Below are 21,234 nucleotides of genomic sequence, written 5' to 3'. Positions count from 1 at the left end.
GCAATAAATCGATTTTAGATATTGGTGTAACTCTAAAACAAATTACCGTATAGAAACATGAAATTTTAACTGAATGTTTATACTGGCATTTTCTATACATGATACAATTTTCAAAATATTTCGAATATTTTTAAGTTATTTATATACATTTGAGATTTTCAATATTTTTTAGTTTTTTTTTATGAATAACAATAACATTTTATTCGTTGGGTAAAGAAGCTTAAAATATATTGTCGCATTAGTATTTAAAAAATATTAAAAACATAGTCACAATTTTTTTAATAAGCATAGAAAGTTCGAATATTGACAAAACACGTAAAAATAACGAAAATTTGCAATTTATTTTGTGTTAGGAATTCATTAAAATCGCAAAAATAGCAGTTATCTTATGTTAAAAATTCATAAAATTTTTATATTCATGTCTAAAATATGAAAATTCAAATACGTTTCTTATTTATTCCACATACAATAATCATAAAAAAAGTGGGATAGTGGGTATTGCTCTGCTTATATTTATTGGTGAAACCACTATCAACTTTTTATTTTCAAATAGTATACCTAACACATAATTAAAATATCATGAATTAATAAAACCAATTTTTTTGCGAATTTATGTGTTAACATTTTCAAATTTCGTTGATTGGTTTGTGAGATACAACTTCTCAAAGTATTGGTGGTTTTTACTATTTTTCGAATAACTGTAAAGACCAGAAGCTAATGATACATTTTTTTATGGCGCTAAATACAAGGTAATAAAATAAATAACAATTAGTTAAAGATTACGATTAGACTAATAGATATAGACTAATTGGATTTATTTTGTTATCTTCGATTCAGGGCGATATCGAATAAAGAATTTATCGTTAGCTCCTGGTCTTTACAGTTATTCGAAAAATAGTAAAATCTACCAATACTTCGAGGTGTTGTATCTCACAAACCAATCAACGAAATTTTAAAATTTGAACACGTAAATTCACGAAAAAATTGGTTTTATTAATTCATAATATTTTAATCATATGTTACCATTCGAAAATCAAAAGTTGATAATGGTTTCACCAAAAAATATAAGGGTGAAAAATATTTAAATATTATACTGTTTTAAGAAAACATAAACCTAAAAGTTTAAAAAAAAATTTTATAAATGTTAATACTTTTCAAGATAATTAGTGTACCCACTTAGATGGATCACCCTGTATATCAGGAGCCTTGTATTAAATTTTCAAGCTTTTTTAATAGACAAATTTTAAGGACATGTATAGATAAAAAAACTCAAAAAATTAGAAACAGTTCAAAAGAAGTCAAAATATTATGAAAATTTGATCATGTAGGTATGTATAGTAAATGTTAATATAAACAACCATTGAATATTTCATATATCTGCGGTCATTTGTTTTAGAGTTACACCTAACCAAAATCGATTTTTGTTAAAAACCAATTTTACGTAAGAATTCCCGTTTTTCCTTATTTTTATTTTTTTCTTAATGCAATCTCCTATCAAACAAGATATTGCCAAAGTTGAAAATCGAAGTTTTATTTCAACTATTTTATATTCATATTTTATTGTTTAGGTACATGGACACAAAAAAAAAAAAAATTAAAATTAAAAAAAAAACCTGAACACTGTAAAACCAATACATTTATCGTTTCACTCGGAATCTAAAAATTCTAGAGTAATCAGTAATACGCTTATTATTATTAAAATATATTTGAATAATGAATATTTACCTTCCCTTTACGATTCCTTTTTTGTGGAGATTGAATGCCTTCCATTATTTGAAAAATAAATGAAAAAAAAAAACAGAAAACACTGTGCACAGTCGTAGAGGTAAAAAAGTAGATCGTACTTCGTAGAGGTTAGACAGCTCACAAAACGCAATTTCCATGTGCTAGCGCGTCCTGGCTCCGACACATAACCATGAAAAAACCATGGAATAAAAAAATAGGGGTGTTTTTCCCTTAGTTTTTTAACGATATAACCAGGGGGTGGACACTTAAAAAATATAACACAGTAATCATACTTATCACACAAAAACGTGGCGGCCATATTCTTATTTATAAATCAGTGTGTCCATACAATGAAAAATAAAATCACAAAATGATACGGTTAAAGTTAAAAATCTTAAAGTCCAACTTTTGGCCATAGACTTACTTCATACTTTTTGGAATTTTGGCTTATTTTTAATTAAATAATAAATAGTACCTATAGGTAAGTATATTATTCAATTACAATACAATTTAATTCAAATATAGTATATCTATTTTTCAATTTTGTTTATTTATTGTGATCAAAAACTTTTGTTTTTAAAACAATACTTCATTAGTATAATTAATTAATTGGAACAATAATAATAAATAGAAAAAAGTGAAAATTAAAATTGACCAATCACAACAACTATTATAAACAATTGACAAAAACAAAAATATCAATACAAATCACAATTTTTTTAAGAATTAGCAAAGAATAATATGTAAAATTGTATATTTGTAAAATAGGGAGTCAGCGAAAGGTAAACATACACGAGTTACACAATATCTCATAGTGTTCATAACAACTTAATTTCATAACCTAACAAAACAGCATAAATAAGAAGATAGCGGCCTCCGTCCCCACTCCATGCAAAACGTTCTTGGCATCGAGTGTCCTTTCTGATTTTATCTATTCTGTGATATAACTACGCACGCGCAGGGAACTCGCAGAGGTTTACGCGCGACACACGTACCCGCAGGGACACCGCGGTAGTGCACGCATGAACGCATGCACACTGGATCGGGCATAAACACCGCCCATCTTCGAGTCATTGGTGGGAGATGCGCAGCGACTGATGAAAACTGGTCGGCCGGAGTGACCGTTCTCTTTTGGAACAGAGTATACATACAAGAAAACAAATTAGTTCAGCACCACCAAATCCAGCAACATTAACTGATCTAAGTATTCCAGATGTGTATAAAAAAATCTGTAAGTGGTGATCCATTTTTATTATACGATAGTTTTGAGGAAAATGTTAATAATTAACGAATTTTATTGTTTTCAACGTTAAGAAATTTGGAATTATTACATAATAGTTATTATTGGATTGCCGATGGTACATTTTCATGCGCTCCAAAATTGTTTACTCAACTTTACACGATACATAGTATTATAGATGCAAATGTGATATCATTAGTTTACGTTCTTTTGTCCGATAAATCTGAAGATACATATCGCCGAATGATTGTGGCATTAAATTCGATTAAATCTAATCTTAATCCAAAAATTTTTATGTTAGATTTTGAAAAGGCTGCCATGAATGCTATAGTACACATTTACCCTGAAACTCAAATTAAGCGTTGTTTTTTTCACTTGGGCCAATCTTTTTGGTGTCATATTAAAAGTTTGGAACTTCAAAAAAAAATATTCAGAAGATCCAGAATTTTCATTATGTTTACGTAAATTATTGGCATTAGCTTATGTCCCGAAAAATAAAGTTATTGATTGTTTTGAATCATTTAATTAATACAGAGTTTTACGAAAAAAATAAAAACTCATTAACTGAACTCCTAGATTATTTTGAAGATACATACATCGGTAGACTAAACAGGAGAGGTCATAGAAAACCTGCATTATTTAATATTAGTATTTGGAATTGTTATGAATTAATCCAAAAAGACATTCCACGCACAAACAATGCAATAGAAGGTTGGCATAACGGTTTTAATTCTATGTTGAATGCAGTCCACCCGTCCATATGGACATTTATTAACGCATTGAAAAAAGAAGATAATTTAAATCAATTCAAAGTTGAACAAGCAATTGCTGGATATTCAGTTCCAAAAAAAAGATAATATGAAGATTCAGCTCTACGTATTCAAAATTTGGTATTGCAATTTGAAATTAAACCTGTTGACGAATATTTAAAAGGCATTGCTGCAAATTTCCAACTACAAATATAATATACTTCGATTTTTCGACTAGGTTTTATTAAAATTGTATTTTTATGTTAACTTTGATTTTTTGACTAGATTTTATAAAAATTGTATTTTTTAATTGCCTTTGCGCTCTTATTATATGCGCTATTTTTGCTAACGCGAATAAATTGCTCGCGACCAAATGACCTCGCTCCCTTGACGCACGCTCATTTTACCGCGACCAAATGACGTGGAACCATTATTATGATTACCCATTATAATATATGTTACTACTTAATAATATTAATGGTTATACATTAAAAAGTTTAAAATGTTGAGTTATATTTGTTTAATGCATTATTAAATACAAATAATAAGTCACTTTTGTCACTGAATTTTATTATTAAGTCACTTTTATCACTTTTTATTTATACCCTATATACTTGCAGCCCTGATAATATTCAACTTGCACACTGACTGTGGTGAACTCATGTCCTCATGTATGCCATGGTCGATGGTCTCTAATACCACAATCATTACTTTTGTTTTTTGTACTCAGGTAATTCCTAAACAAAATAGAGTCATGTAGTTTTGTCCGAATTCCCGATGTCTTTCTTCGTCCGGACTCGAATCACTTGACGAGCACACACGTAAATTATAATAATGTTAATGGTGTATCTGCAATAAATTCAGTACATTATTTCTAATGGTGAACTCAAGTATTTTATAATATATATTATTTTTTTTACATTATAGTAACTAATAAAAATTAAAATGTTTCAAGCAAATAAATTTTTTTTTTTTAATTTTATATATGTACACAAAAATAAGCATACTGTAACGTTCGTTGCACCATTAATTGTGTGTTATACACACTCAACACTTTTCCACCTACACTGAAAAAAATATCTTAGGTAAAATTAACAAATCAATTTTGTAATTAAATAACGAACATCTTTTTTTTAAAAAGGTACTATAAGAATAGCGTTGAAATAACAATTAAATTATACAATTAAGGAACTCATTATAGGTAAACTAAACTAGTTGAACCGTGCACTTCGTAGCCCGTTAAAAATCCTATCTCTTATTATGGTTCATTGGTTCACTTTGTTATTTTGTCATATACGACTCTTTGTTGTGCATTAATGTGTGTCTATATATAAAAAAAAAATATCTATATCTATATCTATAATCATACTTAAAAATGTGCATTTAAAGCTACATACATTATTACTTCGTACCACCTAACAGTCAATTCTTTAATTTTTAATTTTTATTAATACCTACTTATTCTGCTATTCAGGACACCGGCTAATAATAAAAAAGAAAGTTGATAAATCAACTATTACATTATATCAAAAAATAAAAAATATAAAACACTTAAAATTGACGCGGGCCCCCGTAATAGCCGTTTGAATTCAAACGGCCTTTGCGCGGCAAACCGCGCAATTACTTCTCTTTTCAACCGCCAATCGACGACGGACGACACCGACACGCGATGAGCGCGCCTGGAACGGTCGATCCGCCGAGACTCCGAACCGGTCGACAGCAGAGTGAGTTGTCTGACCGACACTGAACGACACACGCTCCTCACCACCCCGCTATTTTGATTTTCATGTTGATCATTTTCTGGCGGTTGTATTTTCAACCACCACAATAAAAAAATCATAATACCGCGAACTGTTAGTGTTTTTTTTTCACCACTTCCTACACTAGTGACACCACTGATCTATGCGGTAACCGTCCAGGACCGCCACAAAATTGGCTCCCCGAACAGGAATCACCGGTAAGTGAATACTTGGTATCATTTACTTACCCCAATACTACCCCCATCACATTCCCCTGTTGTGCAACTTGAGAAAAACTCCCGATTCCATACGACGGAAACGTGGTTTGCAGGCTATAACGGAAAAACCGGCGTTACGTAACTTTGAAGTACGTAACGACGGTCCGCGCCTCCCGACTTACGGACGCACAGACTTCACCGCGCGCGACTCCGCAAACACGGACAGGTAGGAACGTTAGAGCGCGAGAAGGTCGTACGGGAGGCCGTAATTATCCGGAAAATAATTGGCCGGAACGTTAAAATCCGGAAAGTAAAATGTCCGGAAGTAGTATATATTTGTATGTTCACAGCCAGCTTTTCCACGGTAAAATTTTTCAAGAGGAAAATTCTCCCTTGGAGCCAGTGGCGGTTTTGGGATTCAATTTTGACTGAGGCGACTAAATATTAACATACATATATACAACAATTATATACATTTACATAATTACATATATATATATATATATAATAAAAACACAAACTTATAATACATTAAATAAATTGACATGTTGAAAAGATTAGAAAGTGATTAGTAGAATAGGTAGTAGAGATAGCAGATAGACGACAATACAAGCACAGACTATGATTAAACAATTCGATACGAATAGAAGATAACTGCAGTGTTGTAATTGTACGTCGTTTAGCTGATTTTTACGCAGTGTCACCAACACTGATGATAATTCAATAATTATTGTGTACTTTTTCGGCCGAGCCAATGTTTACATGCCGCCTCAATCGTCGCCTATGAAGTGCATGTGCTATGCGTACGGTTCGTGTGCGTGCGGGATCGTATTATTCAGTAATATTAAATACAACTACACGTGAGAGGCACCGTCAGCGGTCGCTCTTACGGGTACGGTTGGAAGATTACGAGACCACAGTCGACACCGGGCAACAAAATCGCGTATAATTTTAGCCTGAAACAACCTGTGCCCCGTGCTCCGCGTAGTCCTTACACCCGTATAAACTGATACCATATTATTAATTACTATTAACTACAGAATGATGTTTGTATTAAAATCTAATATTCTGTTTTGAAATTTTTCTATGACAAAATTCAGAACATTAATAATATATTATACAAATGAAAAAAATATATACTATGTCTAATTTGTTTAAAAAACATATTCCTCTTACTAAATTTTTAAGTGAGGCACCGCCTCACTTGCCTCACCCCCAAAACCGCCACTGCTTGGAGCACACTGATTTACCGCGTAACACAATACGGTGATTACACAAGATTGTCCACCTATTTGCCACTTACTCAAAAATATTTACCGTATCAACTATTTTTTCCCGTTTTTTTAAATTTTTTCAATCAAATATCACTAATTTTTATAAAAATTACAGGGATATTGTTTTTATGTTTTTAATCACGTTGGTTACACTGTTCTAGTTTTTAAAAATTTATATATTTAATTTCTACTATTTAGTTGCAAGTTAATAATTTTACATTTAGTTACTGCTGATCCGCCGTGTATTCGAGTTGTGTTTTTTCAAGTTATTATTTCAATTAATTAAAGAAATGAATTTACCAAAACTTTCAAGCGATTTTCAATCATTAGTTCATCGTATACGAAATAATTCAGTTCCAACCCATTCAGGATATAGTTCAATTTATTCAAGATTAAGATCTCTCGAACATTTTCCTTTAAATTGTTTTCAAAATAAATATGCTCTAGCTGAATGTGGGTTAAAATATACAGGAGTAGAAGATATCGTCGAATGCTTTTGCTGTGGACTTATTCTTCATAATTGGAAACGAGAAGATGACGTTTGGATTGAACATTGCAGATATAATCCAAAGTGTATATATGTATTATTAATGAAGGGAAATCAATTTGTTCAAAAAGTGTTAAGTAAATATTGTAACAATGAATATATTTGTAATTGTGAAACTAGGTCATACGACACCGTTTGCTAAATCATGTTCTTTCATTATATGTTGTAATAAATAAAAAAAAATATTATAAACAACTTATATGTGTTAGTTTTTAATCTAATATCTCGTGGACGTGTAGTTCAGTGGATTAGTGCGTTAAGTTAATTTAATAAGTTAATTTCATGTTTCAGGTAAGTAAGTATAAATAATTCCCTCTACTCCCTTCACTACACACTAATCTACTGAACTGTACGTTCACATTTTTTTTACCATTTTTTTTTACAACAGATTTAGTATATAATATGTTTACTGATGAAAAAAAACCTCAGTTCAAAGTATATGTTCCATCAGTTACATTATACTAGATTTTTTCATATTGATAGTCTGAAACATATTATTATAAATATTATTCATCATGGTTCTACCTATAATCGTATCAAAATCAACCTTCGATATTCGTCCGTATAGTAAGAAGAGCGTTACAGTCGGTTTATTAATTAATAAACAAATTTCGATTATTGTGTTATTAGAATGTAAATTATCACAGAAGATAATTACTTTAAACATAGAACAATGGTTTACACTCATGTCTGAATCTAATTACATTTCAATTACTAATAATTTACACACCAGATGTAGACGAACAAAAATATCTGATAACTTTACATATTCAACTAATGTTAAGCAGAGTTCAATTACTTTACATATCACTGATGATTATATCACTTTATCACATATAGATTTATGTAGACTTAAACAGCTTCAACATTGTGTAGACCTCTACATTGCAGAAAAACAGAAACGTCTACCAAGTTACCAAGCTACATTTAACACAGCTTACGATCTAATAAAAAACGACGTCCGTGGTCTACCTATCAGTTGTCAGAGAAATGAATTCACAAACCAGTATATACAAAACTATGATTTTAGTTATTACACTCATCTGCAAAACGATGACACATCATTCCTATATGAAATATTACAATACCATTTTAATACAATGTCAGACTTAATACTTCAGGATTTAATAGTATAAAATAAATAAATATTTATATAATATATTATATTGTTTATTCAATAAAAAACTCATTTAAAAAAAAAAAAAACATATAATAATTAGCCTATTATTTTACTTTTGATTGTACGACGTCCTGGGTCTTGTAGCATCGTGTCAAATATTGACTGCATGGTCTGATTCAAGCTAACATTCAATGTCTGGTCTTTTGACTTTTCGCTTGTACACAACTTAACACCAGCTTCACTAAACTTCCACCTATAATTATTTTTTTTTTTTTTAAATCATGAAATGAAGTGTAATAAAAATACCTATTGAAAAAGATTAACAATAGTTTAAAAAAAGTAAATTAATGATAAATTATTTACCTATCCTTAACTGGAACATTTTCAATATTTGAACATTTATAATGTGTTATTACCCAGTAATCTGTTGGCTTCTCCTCAAATGTAGTTTTTATCGTAATTAAACCGTCACCTTGTCGAAAAGTTAACGAATTGAAAACTTCCTCATCATATTCTTCTGATCTTAAACGATCACCAACATTGTCTCTGTATGATGCATTCTAAAAAAAAAAGGAAAAAGATTTTATGTGATCATTATAAAAAATAATTTAACCAACCATTTTCATTTGCTTCTTTTCATAGATTTTTTTTCAATCGTCTTCTCAACACCACGTTTTAAAGTGGTTTTTGTTTTAGATGTTGATTCTAATGGTTTAACTTTAGAGTCAACGGATCCACTGAAATGTTCATTCTATGAAACATAAAAAATAATATATTTTTTTTTTATTTAAAAATGTACAAGTGGTTTTATAACCGATATCTAAAAGAAATATATTTTATTTTTATGTATGTTTCTTAATAATTATAACCATAACGTTGAGTAGTGTTACGACTGACCTCCAATTTGTTATTTGGTTTTTAAAAAAAACTTTACTTACCTCTGATTCTGAAGAAATAATTGATGTTCTATAAGACATTTTTGAACTGCGTTGTAGACTGTGTTGAGGACTGAATTGAAATCTTGAAGACTGATGAACGTTAATGGTTTTACACTGGCTTTTTATACACAGATATTAGCCACTACCACAATAATTTTATATGTAAAATGCTAATGTTAATAGCAATGACTTGAAAAACCTTTCTACAAACTTGTTTTACATGAACACAAAAGGCATTATATGAATTATAAAAGAAACAGGATCTAAAATAATCACCTGCCTTGAAAATCAGATTTTATATAGAAACGTTAATGACCTTAAAAGACTTTTCAACAAATATGTAATATAAGCAATAATAGTATAATATATATATATATATATTATATATATATATAATATTAACATTTATTAGAATCAAAAAATAATTAGTATGAACCGGATTTCAGATATAAAAACGTTAAAGGTTAATAGCAATGACCTGAAAAACATTTCCAAAAAAAAAAAAATGATTATATATGAACATGACATTATATGAACTGGTTAAAATATCAAATATAATTTACAATAAATTAGAATGTATATATTCAAATAGACTTCTCATATAAGAATTTACATAAAAGACTACAAACATGTTCTTACATGGACAAAAGAGAATGGTATTAAGTAATATAATGTACAATCACCTCAGGATTATGAGAGGTACCTAATATTCAATGTTCAAAGAGAGGGTTAAACTCTAGTATAAAACACCGAATTTTTAAACATAAAATCATCAGTTCACCAGCAGCTCTAACAGACCAAGAAGCTATCAGAACAGCAACCATCCTCGACTCTCCAGCAAAACAGTTTACCTACCATCAAAAAACACAAAAAACATCTTCAACAACAGTGAAGAGCAACCGCCAGCCAGACTCAGAAAACAGTCATCAGTCAGACTTAGAATCAGTGGCGTATTTAGAGATTTGATGCCCTGGGTACATATAATTTGTTGCCCCCAAAATTTTAACATTTATTTACCTTTGTTTTATGATCATTAAAGAATAACAACATTATCATACATTCATACATAGAAGTTTAGAACATGATATAATATGAAGCATAACATACATTGAAACATTTAATTAAACAAAAGAAACATTAACATTTATATTTTACGATGAGATTTTTGGGCAGCAAAATCTTCAATGACTTCATTATAACTAATTGATTTAGTTATCTCACATTCTATATTTAAAATTGCCATATCCCCCCCCCCCCCCGTGAGAACGCCCATGATGTCAAGCAAACTATATACTATGTAGCAATAAACATTTTCTAAGAATAAAGAAAAGTAAAAAAGTAATAAGTATAGTATAACTTTAAAGTATAATCTTTAATAATAAATATCATATTAATAATATAAGTAATTTAATTTAGGGTGTAAAAAAATAAAAAATCAGCACTAACCATGTGTTATAAAATATGAATTATTATATTAATTGATTACTAAATATTAATGACATAGTATAACATACTTGACGTCTTTTCTGGGCTGTTTAACACGTTATTGCCGTTATTAGCCTTAAAATAAGTGTTTATGCTAGGAACTTTTGCCATAACATTTGCAATTTCAATTTTTTTATTTTTTGCTTTCTTGCGATTACTAGAACCACTAGGCTGCGTTCTACTGGTTTTAACCATCTGAATACCATAAGCAATTTAACGAAATTAAAAGCAAGAAGCATTAAGCATTTAATAATTATATTTTACATATTATATTGCCAATAACACATTTTATATTGACAAGAACAAAATAATTTAAAAATACATACCGTATATAAATGTTAAGTAGATTGCAGTGATTGCACAGAATATTGTGAATGCCAAAGCCCAAAAGAATAAAAAAATGTAGACTTTAGTATAAAGGAACGCTTTATTAAACAGTATCACGAAGCACGGACGTACTAGTCAGAGCAAACGCATCGTAATTAATATTTAATAGTCGCCATAATAGTTAGTACATATACGCCGCCCGCCGACGAAGTAAAAATAGGTATTATTGACGACTGATGACTGACGGGTTCCGGGGTGTCTCTGAATTTCCCATAGAATAATTTCCTGATATGTACAATATACATCACAGATAAAGTCATCGCTACAACTATACATATAAGTCATACAACTTTATAATACATACTATTATACTATACAACCGCTATCGTATTTTATAAATAACCAATTTGTATTTCTGAAATTCCGCGTGTTTGGTCGAGACGGTCGAGTATTATCACCATTATCTTTATAATAATTGAGGGAGTAAGCACAAATAACTTATCATGTAACACTATTATTATTAGCTTTTTTAAATAAAAAATTGATGCCCCTTGAAATTTGATGCCCGGGGCGATTGCCCCCTCTCGCCCCCCCTAAATACGCCACTGCTTAGAATACTTCAATACTAACTATGTAAGTACCTATTTTATTATTTTATTAAAACTTTTAATCTTTACTCCTATATTAAAAAACAAAAAACTAGAAACAGAATAACAATGATTTAAACACATCATTATTATAATAATATAGTTTTTATGATAATATTATCTATGTTTATATGATAAAATGTTAACATGATATTTATAAGATAGTATCACTATCACTAGTCAGTAATTACATTTTATTACACATCAGCAATCTACTATTAACCGACATAACCTTAAAATATATACCGTCTCTATCACCATAGAACAGTTGTACTATCACCGCTTAATATTATCACCGAACGCGATATTTATTATTTTATAATATTTGATATCAATAATATAAAAAAATGTTATATTATCATAGCATAATATTCAATATTTACATAAAAATATTTCAATTTGAGCTAAGTTTTTATAATTGAAATAAGTAGTATAATATTCTTATTCTAATAAGTATTCAATAAGACTGTCTGCTATTAGATATAAAAAAATATGTCTATCTATAACGAATTGTATGTATTCATTTAACATTAGATAGGAGAAAAAATAAATTTAGTATATAACATTGAACACAGTTATAGTAATATATGATATGTGTTCATATATTTTAATCTTCATTTTTTATTTTTTATAAAGTTCATTTAATTTAGATAAAAATTAAATTATTTACAATACAGTTGGTTAATATATTTTATTACATTTTTTTCTATATTAAATTGTAGGTATTCATTTAAAATTATTCAAGGGAAAAAAATAAATTTAATACACAACAAATACACAGGTATAAGTAATATATGATGTGTGTACCTATATTTTTAAATTTCGTGAATATCATAGTATAATATTCAATATTTACATAAAAAATATCTCAATTTGAGCTAAGTTTTTATAGTTGAAATAGGTAGTATAATATTCTAATTCTAATAAGTATTCAATAAGACTGTCTGCTATTAGATATAAAAAAATATAGCTATCTATAACGAATTGTATGTATTCATTTAACATTAGACAGGAGAAAAAATAAATTTAGTATATGACCTTGAACACAGTTATAAGTAATATATAATAATATGTGTACCTGCATTTTAATCTTCATGATTATATCTTTTTATAAAGTTCATTTAATTTAGATAAAAATTAAATTATATACAATGCAGTTGCTTAATAATATATTAGATTATTAAATTTTTTTCTATATTAAATTGTAGGTATTCATTTAAATTATTCAAGGGAAAAACTAAATTTAGTATATAACAAATATACAGTTATAAGTAATATATATTTGTGTACCTACATTTTTAAACTTCATGATTATATTTTTATAAAGTCCATTTAATTTAAATAAAAATTAAATTGTATACAATACAGTTGGTTAATATATTTTATTACATTTTTCCATCTATCTTTATTAAATTTTATGTATTCATTTAACATTATTCAAGGGAAAAAATAAATAAATTTATTATACAAAAATACACAGGTATAAGTAATATATGATGTGTGTACCTATATTTTTAAAACTTCATAGTATAATATTCAATATTTACATAAAAAATATCTCAATTTGAGTTAACTTTTAATAATTTAAATAGGCAGTATAATATTCTAATTCTAATAAGTATTCAATAAGACTGGCTGCTATTAGATATAAAAAAATATATCTATCTATGACAAATTGTATGTATTCATTTAACATTAGACAGGAGAAAAATAAATTTAGTACACAACAAATACACAGTTATAAGTAATATATAATATGTGTACCTACATTTTTAAACTTCATTTTTAATTTTTTATAAAGTTCATTTAATTCAGATAAAAATTAAATTATATACAATACAGTTGTTTAACATATTTGATAATTAGATTTTTTCCGTCTATGTTTCTATGATTTAACATACTGTGTATTAACATTAATGAATTTGAAATAATATTACAGACAATGGATTCAAAAAACAAAGATGAACTTATGAATAAATATAAATATAATTTACAAACTATGGAATAATTAAGATTAGGGAATATTGAAGATAATAAAAATAATATATTAGAAACGAAAGAAATTAATAAAAAAATTAAAGAAATAAAACATAACATTTATTTAATCGGGATATGTTCATCATCAAATGAATTTGAAATCAATCAATTAAGAGATAAATTGTTTTCTTTAAAAGAAGAAAAAAGAGAAATATTTAATAAATATGGTAATAAATATATTTATTATGTTAGAAAAATGGAAATCTGTTATGGAGAAAGATATAGTATGGATATGATGATACGTTGTCAAACATTTTATGACATTTTCTTTTCTAAGAAATTATGATTTTAATTTAATGTTTATAGCTATGTTTTTTTACTTGTAAAAATAAAAAACAATTATTATTTAATGATGATGTGTGTTACTATTTTAATATTTTATTACTAGCAGATAGTTTGCAAAAATCTATATAATTTACAGAACATGACATCATACATTGAAAAAGAAATTAATGGAGTATTAAAACAACAGGCTGAAAATGAAAAATATGGTGAAAGAGAATAGAAAAAATTTAAAAAATTAATCTACGATATTAATATTAAAATCCAAAAAGCAAACCTTAAGTCGACCAGAGAAAATTTATTTAAAAAAAAAAAGAAATTAAAGCTAATTACGATGAATCAAATTATATAGGTTATCGATGTCAAAAAAGTATAAACTGTCATTTATCATACCTATATGATTTATTAAATAATAATTAAGTTCTTTAATTTCTTTTTTTTTTTAAACTAGTTGCTTAGGTTTGCTAAATATTGTATGATTTATATTAATAAAGTTATTAAAATATTATTATTGTTTATTATATTTTTTTTTTCATTTAATTTTTTTTCAGCTTAATTATGAAAAGAAAAATGGTGACTAAACGTCAGCGAATGACATATGCTGATGAAGGAATATTTGAAATTGAAAGATTTAAAAAATGTTCAAAAACTTTTATAGTTAAGAATAATTTAAAATTTTTAGACTATACACTTTTTTTTAACTATACTTTAGACAAAATAATTCCAAAGTTAAAGGAATCATGTCTACAAACATCTATAAAATTTAATTTATATGTAGATAGTGTATATGAACGAATTATCACACAAGAAGTACAGGATATAGCATTTAAAACCTCTAATACACTTGCATGTAATTCCTCTGATTTTAATAAATTACTGAATGGGATGTTCAATGAATTATTAAGTGAAGAAGATGATTTTTTAGCAAAAGCTTCTGGCTGGTCACTTAAAACAATAGATGCATTACAATTGAGAATTAATATACTAAATCCTCTCAGAGGAGGAACGTATCTAGATCTTCCTGAATATATCAAAGATAAAAGAGCAGTCATAAATGTAAAAAATAATGATGTTAAATGTTTTAAATATTCAATACTATCAAAGTTTGATAATCGTTCAAATAAAACTTATTTTAATAAGAAATATTTTGAAATGTTAGAAAAAAAAAGTGGCTTAGATTTTAAATGTATAGATTTTCCTACACCAATCAGTCAGATAAAAAAATTTGAACGTATAAATAATGTATCAATTAATATTTATAGTTTAAATGATAAAAAACATATTTTCCCTCTATATATTTGTAATACTGAAAGAAAAAAACATTTTGATCTACTTTTGTTTAATAATAATAACACATCACATTATTGTTATATAAAAAATTTTTCAAGATTTATTAGAAGTCAGAAAACTAAAAACTGTTCCAGATTAATTATCTGTAAAAGATGTTTTACTACTTTTAGTGAAAATCCATGTAAAAGCAAACTTTGGGGTAAGAAAGGGTTGAGTGAACACCAGCATAATTGTAGAAAGAACCAATTAGGGAGACCAATAATGTTTGAAAAGGGGGATGATGATTTTATTTATTTTAAAAACTATAAAAATACACAGAGAATACCAATTGTTGTTTATGCAGATTTTGAATGTATTTTAACTCCTAAAAAGAAGTCTAGTGAATTTAATAGATGCGAAAAATCTAAAACTTATGCTACACATTTACATGAAATTATGAGCTATGGGTTTTTATGTCAAAGTTAACTATGATGTTATATCAAAAGAACTAGTAAAACAGTTCAAAATTCCGAGAAAGGTGGTAATTTATAGAGGTGAAAAAAAATTTATGGAAAATATGATTTTTATTGGAAATAATATTAATAAAATTTATCAAACAAATAAACCGATGAATAAATTAACTAAAGAAGAAGAAAGTAATTTTAAAAATACTAAGTTTTGTGGAAAATGTTCGAGACATTTTAAAAATAATAATTTAATTAAAGTTCGAGATCACTGTCATTTTACTGGTAAATGTAGACAATGTCTTTGTCTTCAATGTAGTTTTGAAATAACTAACCCCTCATTCGTACCAATTTTCTTCCATAATTTATCATACGATAGTCATTTCATAATTCGGGAACTTGGTTGTAATGATAAAGATATTCACGTTATTCCTAATTCGTCAGAAAAATATATATCCTTTAGTAAAGAAATCGCACATAGATTTAGTATTAAATTTGTCGATACATTCCGTTTCATGAGAGAATCATTAAGCAAACTTGCATTAAATTTATCAGAAGATAAGTTAAGGTTTAGAGAAACTCTTAAAAATTTTTCCATGAAATCATTAGATCTAGTCACTCAAAAAGGAATCTTCCCTTATGAATATGTCGATAGTTGGAGTAAATTAGATGATACTTTTTTACCACCAAAGTCTGAATTTTATAACTCTTTGACAGACGAAAAAATATGCGATAAAGATTATATGCATGCTAAAAATATATAGCGAACATTCGATATAAAGACTTTAGGTGAGTATAGCGATCTTTATTTAAAGACTGACGTTACCATACTACCATATCTTTTTTGAAAACTCAAGCCGAGGTGGCATTTGTCAATCAACTAAAAGATAATATGCTAAAGCAAATATACCAAATATTGAAGGACTGGACTATAATTCGAATGAACCAATTACATGGATTACATATCTTGACTGTGTAAATTTGTATGGTAAATCTATGTTAACAGAATTGCCTTTCAAAAATTTTGAGTGGGTTAATGATCTCAATATCACGTGCATCACCCCAGCCCCACCCATTTGGAATTTTTGAAAAATTTATTTACCAATATTTAGTATGTAATTTGTATGAATTTGTATGACAACTTTCAAAATTTGTGCGGCCTTGGTTTTCTCGTTATCAACCAAAAACAATGGGTGGGGCTGGGGTGATGTGATTTCAGCCCCACCCAAGGTTAACATTAAATAATTCATACTCTAACCTACACCATAATTTAGTATGTAATTTGTATGTCTTTGTACAACCGTTTTCAAAATTTGTACGAACGTCGTTTGCCGCCAATCGCAAATACTAAAAAACCGGCGTCACCCCAGCCCCACCCCGCGGACAAATTTTAGCGTTTTCGAATTTTTTCAAGTCCTATGTTTTAGTACGTAATTTGTATGAATTTGTACCACCGTTTTCAAAATTTGTACGATCTTCGTTCGCCGGCAATCGCAAGAAATTAAAAACCGACGTCACCCCAGCCCCACCCCGCGGACAAAATTTAGCGTTTTCGAATTTTTTCCAGTCCTATGTTTTAGTACGTAATTTGTATGAATTTGTACCACCGTTTTCAAAATTTGTACGATCTTCGTTCGCCGGCAATCGCAAGAAATTAAAAACCGACGTCACCCCAGCCCCACCCCGCGGACAAAATTTAGCGTTTTCGAATTTTTTCCAGTCCTATGTTTTAGTACGTAATTTGTATGAATTTGTACGACCGTTTTCAAAATTTGTACGATCTTCGTTCGCCGGCAATCGCAAGAACTTAAAAACCGACGTCACCCCAGCCCCACCCCGCGGACAAATTTTAGCGTTTTCGAATTTTTTCCAGTCCTATGTTTTAGTACGTAATTTGTATGAATTTGTTCGACCGTTTTCAAAATTTGTACGATCTTCGTTCGCCGGCAATCGCAAGAACTTAAAAACCGACGTCACCCCAGCCCCAACCCGCGGACAAAATTTAGCGTTTTCGAATTTTTTCCAGTCCTATGTTTTAGTACGTAATTTTTATGAATTTGTACGACCGTTTTCAAAATTTGTACGATCTTCGTTCGCCGGCAATCGCAAGAACTTAAAAACCGACGTCACCCCAGCCCCACCCCGCGGACAAAATTTAGCGTTTTCGAATTTTTTCCAGTCCTATGTTTTAGTACGTAATTTGTATGAATTTGTACGACCGTTTTCAAAATTTGTACGATCTTCGTTCGCCGGCAATCGCAAGAACTTAAAAACGGCCTACCTGTTAATATACTAGATAATAGATTGCCTACCTGATAATATATACTACTCGCATAATCACAAAAACGTATTGCTGTGTCCAGCTAGTAAATTACATATTATTTTATAATAAAAATATTTTATATTATATTACTAACTAATATTGTAACTCCCACTAGATTGTACAATTTACATTGATATACGAATTTAATTGTATCTTTATCCGTGACGGTTAAAATTAACAAGTATAGCAGTAACCAGTTTTATATTCTCTACATCGTGATTATTACGTATGTCTACATAATACGTAAGATGTATGGTAAAAACTATCTGTAGGTATTAGATTTTGAGAAAAGAACAAATTTAAGGATGAAGTTTTAAAACGTTTATTAGTTTATTACCTAATGTACAATATATGATCCACTACCTTTATATATTTTATAAATATCATATTGTGTAAATTAAAAATTCGCAAGGTACTCGTGTATTAGATTTGACTGGCATTGGTTTGGATTTCATGTCATCATAAAGTTCCCAGTTTTGTATGTGGTTCCGCTTGCAGTATGATTGATAATGTCCATCACTATTTCTCAATCTACTCAACCCGTGTCTGTGTGAACATATACCCCTCAGTTCATACTTAATGTTGTTTATTGTTAACACTGGAGGTACATCGTCTAAACATACGTTGACCTGTTGTGCAACTTCGGCACTGTAATCCTTGTCGACTGCATCTTCTGAAGTGTAATTAAATAATCATTTATAATTAACTAAGTAATAAATAGATATACAATTTATTGTAACTATAACATACCTTCCCAATTAAGGAGTTCAATAAATAGATGGATCGGTGAAGCAATTGGATGAATAGTTTTTAATCCTTTACATGTTTCCCCTTTTATATCAACATGTGGAATTTTCGCTTAATAATCTGTTTCCTATATCTTCCTCAAGCGACTTTAAATTACCATTTGTAATATTCAGTGTTATATATGGCACAGGTATTGGACATTTAGTTGTTTTATTACAAGTGGATATAGTGCAGTTTATATTGTCCAATACTGTAGGAAACTCTATCAATAATTGTTTGAAAACATTTCCTACTGTTGTGTCACATACTGCCAATGTTGTATTATATTCCAAATATTCCATTCTAGGTTTTAAGTATTTTATCTATAAATATAAATATATGAGTGAATTAATGATTATATTATTTTCAGTATACGTATTATATAAAAAAATTATTAATTGATTGATTATGTAATATATTAACTTTATTAATGTGTTTGAATGTAATTTTTTTTATAAACAATTAATTGTAAATAACATTAAATTGATTTTTTCAAAAAATTGACTTTTTTAGGAAATTATGTAAAAGTCAGACCTAAGTGTACATATTTGTAAATCAGTGGTTCCCCCTCCTTAAATTAGAGCTTAGACGGCATTTTTATATTGTTATACAAAATAATTTTATATTGGTATAAAATAAAATATAAATCAACTTAATAAATATAATAATATATTATATTATATTTTATTAATAATATAATTTTGTAATTTTTAATACAATTTTATACATATTTATATATTAAATAATAAAATATTATAAGTAAAATTAATTTATTGTTTTCAATTTTAGTGATTGTAAAATGGCATAATTATTTTAACAACAACATTTTCGTTATTTCATTATTATATATCACTATACTCCCCCCTCGCGTTTTCGACAGATTTCGTAAAATTTTGAACTATAAAAGCTTATTAAAAAAAATTGTGACTTACGATTTTTAATGTTTTTTAGCTACAATAAGAAAAACTCATAAGGAACCTTGTATTAAATTTTCAAGTTTTTTTGGTCGTCCAACATTTTTTTACCGACACTTCAAAAAAAAATTCTCAAAAAAAGTGTAAATTTCAGTGGTCTATAAATAACTCAAAAAAAGTCAAAATTTTTTGAAAATTAAACTGTATATAGAGAACACTAACATAAACATTTGGTGAAAATTTCAAGTATTTAAAGTGATTATTTTTTGAATTACAACCATATAAAAAAATCGATTTGGTCGAAAACTGATTTTGCGTAAAAATTCCCGTTTTTCTGTCATTTTTTTTTTTGTTTTTATCGATTTTTTTGAAAGCTGTTGGAAAATGTTTACTTTTGACCTCTATAATGCACCAAGGATCTTCAATTTTACATCGGAAACCACCCCCAAAGTTTGAAATCGAAGCATTATTTCGACTAGTTATGCTGTACACAGACACACAAAAAAAAAAAAACAAAAAAAAACAAAAAAAAAACACACATCATTGTAAAATCAATACATTCATCACTTCGTTCAGAATCTAAAAGGATCTTTAAACAATTACTTAAATTATAGGCAATTTTAAGTTATACTACGAGTTTTATACATTACTTATTAATTTATATAAATTATTATTATTGACTTAAAACTAAATATATTACTACATAAACTTGCCTTAATTATGTGTGTGTGTATTTATAATGATATTATTACCTACTTTTTTCTCCATTCACTTCAGTTATTACTCTGTCCTTAAATTTAAGTATAATACTTATAATTTCATCAGGGCAGATCGTTGGTTTTCGGCCTCTCATTTTAAATGTACAATGGATTTAAACAACTCAATTACTAGGTATGAAAAATATATATGGAAAATACGCTAAAAAATACTAATCGAAAGCGCGTAATAGAAAATTAATCAAATATAAGATATTATGATTATAGTACGACACTCGGTAGTAATAGTCAGGATAGTCAAGACTAAAATGAAAAATATATTTGGAAAAAGTGATTATTATTTATTTCTGTACAACATCAAAAGTATTCAATGATCTATTAATATTAATGTCAATATAATACATATATAACTTGATTTGCAATACTACGTTATT

General features: G+C 28.0%; 1 protein-coding gene and 3 pseudogenes across 3 annotated transcripts in view; 3 read left to right on the top strand and 1 right to left on the bottom strand.

Moving 5' to 3' along the window:
* LOC149059276 (uncharacterized) overlaps positions 1-21,234 on the top strand; it is a 282,105-nt pseudogene that overhangs the window by 132,180 nt on the left and 128,691 nt on the right. The window contains exon 7 of the transcript XR_016190914.1: positions 2,498-2,521. The product of XR_016190914.1 is annotated as an uncharacterized LOC149059276 (transcript). The remainder of the gene's footprint in view (positions 1-2,497; positions 2,522-21,234) is intronic.
* LOC149059287 (baculoviral IAP repeat-containing protein 7-B-like) lies at positions 7,236-8,628 on the top strand. Its single transcript, XM_089215669.1, has 2 exons — positions 7,236-7,540; positions 8,331-8,628. The coding sequence occupies exons 1-2, from the start codon at positions 7,236-7,238 to the stop codon at positions 8,626-8,628; spliced, it is 603 nt and encodes a 200-aa protein (XP_089071795.1).
* Positions 8,972-9,761, bottom strand: LOC149059286 (uncharacterized; annotated as a pseudogene). Its single transcript, XR_016189354.1, has 3 exons — positions 9,551-9,761; positions 9,230-9,363; positions 8,972-9,172 (listed from the first exon to the last, which is right to left on the bottom strand). The product of XR_016189354.1 is annotated as an uncharacterized LOC149059286 (transcript).
* LOC149059285 (uncharacterized) lies at positions 14,887-16,057 on the top strand (annotated as a pseudogene).

Source organism: Diuraphis noxia, unplaced genomic scaffold (assembly GCF_037042655.1).
Source record: "Diuraphis noxia isolate RWA-SAM2 unplaced genomic scaffold, SU_Dnox_SAM2 contig0001, whole genome shotgun sequence".
Taxonomy (NCBI): domain Eukaryota; kingdom Metazoa; phylum Arthropoda; class Insecta; order Hemiptera; family Aphididae; genus Diuraphis; species Diuraphis noxia.
This window is presented reverse-complemented; position numbering and strand designations above follow the sequence as displayed.